This window comes from Nansenia antarctica (assembly GCF_963989245.1).
Source record: "Nansenia antarctica genome assembly, chromosome: 4".
NCBI classification, from domain to species: domain Eukaryota; kingdom Metazoa; phylum Chordata; class Actinopteri; order Argentiniformes; family Microstomatidae; genus Nansenia; species Nansenia antarctica.
The window spans coordinates 53,199,397-53,206,896 of record NC_137689.1 but is presented as its reverse complement, the minus strand read 5'-3'; the positions used below and the strand labels follow the sequence as shown (position 1 = coordinate 53,206,896).

The following is a 7,500-nucleotide window of genomic DNA, read 5'->3' as shown; positions in this document are numbered from 1 at the left end:
CACCGCTGTCGTTCAATGCGACAAACGGAATCATGTTTGTGACGTTGTCGCGCCCTGTTGTCGAGTGATTCAGATTTAAGACCCGGGTGCTCGCCTACCAGGGAGCAAAATGGACAGCCCCTGCCTACCTACAAGCAATGGTCAACCCCCAAACTTTAGCCCGTTCACTCCGCTCCTCCACCTCTGCTGGCCGACTGGCCCCACCACCTCTACGCCAATGCGGCAGTCACGCTGCCCGGTCTCATCTCTTCACTACACTGGCTCCCCACTGGTGGAACGAGCTTCCCACGGCTGTCACAACTGCAGAGTCACTCCCCATCTTCCGTACCTCCAGAGACATCTACTACCCCCCTGTACTGTGTCTCCAGAGACACCTACTTCCCCCCTACACTGTTTCTCCTGAGACATCTACTACCCCCCTGTACTGTTTCCTTTGTGTTAATATATTAAAAAAAACTCTTTCTTCTACCACGACTGCCAATGGCCCCAGGTCTGAGCATAGAGTAGTTTTCCTGCTATGACTAATGGACAGACAATTCACTTACTTAGTCAAATGTATTGATTGTAGGTCGCTTTGGAATAAAGCGTCTGCTAAATGCCCAAAATGTAAATGTAAGTGCACTATAGGTTAGTTCACACAACGTGTGGAGTACACACAACGAACGGGTCACACAAGAGACCGAGGTTTTAGGAAAACCGCGCTGACCTTCCACAGCTGCCCCCTAACCTCACCATGCTAACTCGCTAGCAGTCACACGCTATCCCATCCCTCTCTACGATGATGAATGTCACTCTGAACACCATATATGTACCTCATCTCACTCCCTCTATCCCCGTATGGGAGGGGGGGGGAACCTGCAGGAGCTCACACGGGGGCATCCAAAACAAGCCATCCATAACCTGGTCTCAGGTGATGATGTCATTCATCACCAGCAGTAGATGGGGGGTGTTAGAGAGAGAGGCGGTTATTAATTGTCTCTGCTGGACCGGAGCCTTGATTCTGTCCATAAATCAACCTGGCGCTGTGAGCAGTACCGCGGTTCATAGCTCAGGGCTGAAAGTCCTTACTAAACTACCACACTAAGCTGGCTACGCTGAAATGCCGCCACGCGCGCCCTCACGTACACACACACACACACACACACACACACACACACACACGGTTTGCCTGTTGAGACTTGATTCCTGAGGCAGTGCTTTGTGCCGTGATTTTTTATCTTTTTTTTCTTTTCCTGTTAACTCGATGCCTCTGTCCCCTCTTACGCCAGGTTGCTCCCACAGCCCCATGAACAAGGCCACTCTGACATTGATTATGTGTGTGTATGTGTGTGTGTGTGTGTGTGTGTGTGTGTCCCTCCCCCAGGTTGCCCCCACAGTCCTATGAACAAGGCCACCCTGACGTTGATCACCATCAGTACGTGCGTGCTGGCCGTGGTGTACGGCTCCCAGCTCTCCTGCCCCCTCACGGTCAAGGTCACTCTACATGTGCCCGAGCACTTTGTCGCTGACGGTGAGTGTGCCATACAGTTTCATGAAAAAAATCTCTCTACATACTGTATCTCTCTCTGTATCTCTCTCTATATCTCTCTCTGTTTCTCTCTACCTCTCTTTCTCTCTCTCTCTCTGTGTGTCTCTCTCTCTGCATCTCTCTCTCTCTCTCACTATGTTGCCCATATCACTCATCCCGTTCGTCCTCAGGCAGTCTCTCTTCAGTTGACTGTACTTGGGAGGATTTTATAGTGAAAAGATCAAATATATATGAAGTATTTTCAACATCCACCAGTGGACTGGAGGCTTAAGGAGCGGAGAGTGGGAGAGTAAAGTGGGAGCGAGATTGGAAAAATACCAGGAGTTCCTTCCCCTCCTGCCCAGTCTCCAGCCAGAGGAGCAACTCAGAAGGGAGGGATCAGAAGGGAGGGATCGGGGGGATGAAGGGATGGAGAGCAGGAGAAAGATTATGAAGAGCCAGGGCAATTTAATTAACGACTTTCTTATCTCCTAAAGCTGTGCGTCCACACACACACACACACACACACACACAGACACGCACGCAGGCACGCACGCACGCACACACACACACACACACACACACACACGCACACACACACACACACACACACACACACACACACACACATACACACACACACACACTCATGTATGTCTGTTAATACCCAAAACTGTTGTAAGATTTCAATCGCAGAAGACAGGGAGTAAACATTCCTCATCTGTGACTGGCTGTGGCTCTGTCTAATGTTTGAGTGTAAATACTAAACACATGCAGATCTGAGACCACACCGGCAAGCCCATTAGATGACTGGGTTGTTTTCATTCTCGCGAGCTGTAGTAAGTTTCACAGTCAAAATTAATTATGTTTGTCTTTCTGTCTGTCTCTCTCTCTCTCTCTCTCTCTCTCTCTCTCTCTCTCTCTCTCTCTCTCTCTCTCTCTCTCTCTCTCTCTCTCTGTCTGTCTGTCTGTCTGTCTGTCTGTCTGTCTGTCTGTCTGTCTGTCTGTCTGTCTCTCTCTCTCTCTCTCTCTCTCTCTCTCTCTCTGTCTCTCTCTCTCTCTCTGTCTCTCTTTCTCTCTCTCTCTCTCTCTCTCTCTCACACACACACAAGCACACACACACACACACACACACACACACACACACACACTTGCATAACGGTAGTTATTTGAATCTGTATCCTTGAAGAGGGCATGAATGCAATCTCCTCACAGTTCCCCCCCAGAGCAAGTCAATGACATCAATTAAGGATAATCCGTTTAGCGATTGAACTTTAACGATTGGCCTGAGAACGGCAGGCCCACAAGGCACGTCGTCAGGGACCGAATCACTCCGAGCCCCTCGTACACACCGTTCCACCGCTCTCAGGGTGAAACACCGGACTCTTCTCACTCTCCCTCCCCATCTAAGGAGGGTGACAATTACAACCCAGCGTTGCCTCCGAGCAGCGGTCTGAACAGAACTGTGTTCACGATAGGCCGGATGCATTTTTCCTAACAAAAGAAAACGATGCATTGTTGAAAAATCCAACCGTATTATTATCTCCTGAGGATTCAATACTATGACATTGTACGCTTTCGTCTTCTTTTGTTTCCAAGGAAGTTGTTTTGTGGTGAGCTTCAAGCAGGCTAATTACCGGAAACAATGTGAGTTTCAGATCTTCACAGTGCTATAAAGGATAAAGCCACGTATCGGCCACGCGTTCTACTAACATTGGATCAAAGACAACACCTTGAAAGAGGGTTCTGGACGAACAGTATTCATGATAGCATGTCTGTAAGGCAGCAGGGGTTTTCAGAACAAACTAAAAGAAAACATCCTGTTCTCTCCAGTATCACCTCAGGATATATCATCACATACACTCACCGAGTATTCGGAACACCTGTACACCTGTCAACAGTCCAAGATAGTGGAAGTGGTGCAGTGGTGTGGGAAATGTTTTCTTGGCAAACTTTGGGGCCCATTAATACCAATCAATCATCGCTTGAATGCCACAGCTTATTTGAGTATTGTTGCTGACATTCCAACTGTGCATTCCTTCATAGCCACAATGTACTCATCGTCTAATGGCTACTTCCAGCATGATGATGCACCATGTCACAAAGCAAAAGTAGTCTCAAATTGAATGAACATGACAATGAGTTCAGTGTTCTTCAGTGGCCATCCCAGTCATCGGATCTGAATCCAATAGAACACCTTTTAGAACGGGAGATTCACAGCTTGAAAGTGCACCTGAACAATCTGCGGGAATTGCGTGATGCAATCATGTCATCACGGACCAGAATCTCAAAAGAATGTTTGTGGAATCAAGGCCACAAATAATTGAGGCTGTTTTGAGAGCAAAGGGAGGCCTTACCCAGTATTAGTCTAGTGTTCCTAATAATGTGTTCGGTGAGTGTATAATATTGTCTGTTTTTATTCTCCTTTTGTTTTCAGGAAGCAGTTTTGTGGTGAGCATGGGCAGTTTCCTGGATGTTTCTGATTGGTTGAACCCTGCTAAGCTGACCCTGTACTTCCAGACCAACTCCACCACTCAGTGGATCAGAGACTACTGTGGTCAGAGGACCACTGAACCCTGCGAACAGCTGTGTGACCAGGAGACAGGTTAGTCACACACGCACACACACACACACACACACACACACACACACACACCACACACACACATACACCAGGGTTTCCGTTAGAAAAATTTGCCGCCGGACATCGTGTCCGGGAAGATTTCGATTTACCGGACAAACGTGAATTATTCCGGTCATCATATTAAAATATAATAAAAAAATTTTTTTTCAAAATCATATTTTTTTTTCTCCAAATCTAATATAGCTGTTTGTCGCGGTGATTACTGTTGTGTAGCGGCCTATATATGCCATTTAATGTCTATTTCTCATCCGATACGATTAGATGCGAGCTATATAATAATATAACATGATTCGCATGCGCGCTATGCCATTATGTCCAGCGCTGAACGGGCGCCTCACTGGGAACTGAACAGACAGCATCGATCAATGAACGGACTCCACATTACGTTAACTTAAGTTTGTTAAATTGTTTGGGATTAATGTGAGTTTTCAATTGTCTCTTTCCAGTTTTACCCTTTTTAATTTTTTTTATCAATAAAACAACGTCATTTCTATAACCAGGGGGGTGTTCCATCGACGTCGCTGGAGGAAAGTCTGGGCTTGTTTTGACAAGTCTCGCGAGATCTATCAAGATATGCCTGGATCTTTTTAAGAGTCTCGCGGGACTTGGCGAAGTGGGCCTAGGTTTCCCTTTGGCGACGTTGATGGAACACCCCCCAGGTCTCGCTGGTTGGGAAGGCATTTTCGTTTAGCTGCCTGTCAAATCATACTTAGGGGATAGCCCTGTAAGCTCATACGGGTCTGTATGTCGTCCTGAAGACCGGCTGTTAGATCATATAGCTGAAGTTTGTCTCCATCTTACAACACTACTTTACATTGTTAGCAGGCTCATAAAACAAGCCGTGTTAGTTGACTAGCGATGTGTCATTGATTTTCGACAACGCGGAAATGTATTCACATTTTTCGAAAGAAAAGTCAAAGCATTAGAACGTAGAACGGAACATCGCACGCGCGCGGAAAGCCACCGGCCCCGATTTGGCCAAAACTTTTTTTTCCGTCAGGAGATTTTCTTTTTGTTGCTTGAATCCCTGGGCTCCCCCGCACACCGTGATTTAATTCGCACACTGTCTTAGTGTAAATGTTGTCCGTTTCGTTTGTTATCCTTGTTATTGTGCGATAAAGATAAGGCTTTCCGCTTCGGGCCACCATTTTCAGCTGGGCACCGGACACACACACACTCGTGCACGCGCGGCACTGCCCGAGAGAGAAGGACCCGCCCCCTTTGGTTAGCCTATAGGCTGGCTGGAGGGGGCGGGTCCTTCTCTCTCGGGCAGTGTGTGTGTGTGGGTGTGTGTGTGTGTTTGGTGCTCAGCTGAGAATGGTGGTGATTATTTTCACCGGACATTTTGTCCGACGAGTTTTCAGTTTGTCGGACTTCAACAAATGTTACCGGACAAAGACCGGGAATTACCGGTTAACGGAAACCCTGACATACACACACACACACACACACACACCACACACACACACACACACACACACACCAACATATAGTGATACTGATGGGATCTCTATGGCAAACACATTTATCCTCTCCTCTTGACCTTCAGTGTTAATCTATGTCTCTGGGTCTCATTCAGTCCCTGCCAGTCCCTGTTAGGAATCAAACACATAAGATGGCCAACGTCATTACAGTAGAGTAGTGTCTGTCTGGAGAGAATATTACTCCTCTCCTCCCCTCTCATCCCCTCTTGTCCTCTCCTCCCCAAACCTCATCATCTCAATGTCATTTTAGCAGCGCGTTGACCTCAGAATGCTGACATTTAGACTCTCTGTCTGATAGCTTTTATACTTCAATCACAGCCCCCTAAAGTGCTGGAAGTCTATGAAAATACGTTTTAAACAACTTTACCTCAACCTTAAATGTCTCAAGGACCCCAACGGGCCTTATACGTTTGCGTGCGTGTGTGTGTGTAGATGTGCGTGCGTGCGTGTGCTAGTGCGTGACTGCTTGTGCATGGGTGCTCGCGCGCGCGCCCTGTCAGACCTGATATATCATGAGCGATGATGAATTAGCGGACGCTAAGTAAACAGTAAAGCTTAGGTCCGTGGAAGTGAAGGTGAGATGGTGAAATGGAGGTGTCACACTCCACGGAGCTCTGCTGCGTAGGCAAAACCTCTGAGAGTCTGCTGAGAGGCACAGGGCAGGCTCTCAACGATTTGCCAAGCACTTAGAAATAATATTATAGTCCAGGCACAGCTGCACGACAGGTCTCCAATTCTTAATCAGGGCTACTGTAAAGCACTTTTATTTTTAGGCTGCAAGGGCAAGCGTTGATAATGGGTTCAGCCTGGGAGGCGATCGATATCTTTTAGAATAGATCTAAGTGATGGTTCTGACACAACGATGGCCTTCCTGATGCAAACCGGTTGCATGGATGTTCTTGGAACGTTCTTACGTTGTTGTTGTTGTTGTGTGTTCTCATAATGCAGAATAATGATATCAGTCCCTGCCAAATAATGGCCCTGTGACAGAGGGATGGTCTCAGGAGAGCTGTTCAACTTCCTGCCTCATTGTGGGTTTAACCTCTGACAAGGATGTCGTGGAAGGGATCGGTTGGCATGTTGAGTGGATAAATCAGGAAAGACATACACATTTAGCATAACCGTTTCATCACTCCCACTCAGACACACACACGAACGCACACCCACACACGCGCACACACACACACACACACACACACGTGCGCGCACGGACGGACGCACGCACGCACGCACGCACACACACACACACACACACACACACACACACACACACACACACACACACACACACACACAGTGCATGCTGCCTGGACAACTGAGCAGGGCTTTAATTTGGACAGTGACTCTCACTCATTAAATCAGTCAATGCGGGCCACTTTGGTATGACCTCATGGCTCACACTATGTATTTATGAGCTTTAATTGGCAATGGCTAACAATGAGCTCGAGCACCCCTCATTAGTAATGACTATTTGAGTCAATGATTCTGAGAGCTTTCATAGGCCTATCCATCACTACTCTGAGTCACTGATTGGCCAGATGTGTGTGTGTGTGTGTGAGAGAGAGATATACACACTGGAAAAACAAAAACAATGGGGGTTGAAAGGTCAGGGGACTGAGATGGTCATGGCATAAGCTTGATTTTGTGTTCAGTGAACCATTATTGTGTTGATTTGGAGATAATGTTTTGGATCATTGTCCTGCCGGAAGATCCAATGACGATCCAGTTTTAGTTTCCTGGCAGAGGCAGCCAGATTCAGATTTAAGATGTCCCGGTATTTCATGGAGTTCATGATGCCAAGTACCCTAACAAGGTTCCCAGGACCTTTGGAGGAAAAACAGCCCCACAACATCCCAGAACCTCCA

General features: G+C 47.3%; 1 protein-coding gene across 1 annotated transcript in view; it reads left to right on the top strand.

Moving 5' to 3' along the window:
* The window catches only part of astn2 (astrotactin 2), a gene marked incomplete at both ends in the record, with an annotated part of 337,790 nt that overhangs the window by 151,219 nt on the left and 179,071 nt on the right, over positions 1-7,500 (top strand). The window contains 2 exons of the mRNA XM_080530321.1: positions 1,364-1,510; positions 3,945-4,112. Of these exons, the coding sequence (XP_080386447.1) occupies positions 1,364-1,510; positions 3,945-4,112 (315 nt within the window). The remainder of the gene's footprint in view (positions 1-1,363; positions 1,511-3,944; positions 4,113-7,500) is intronic.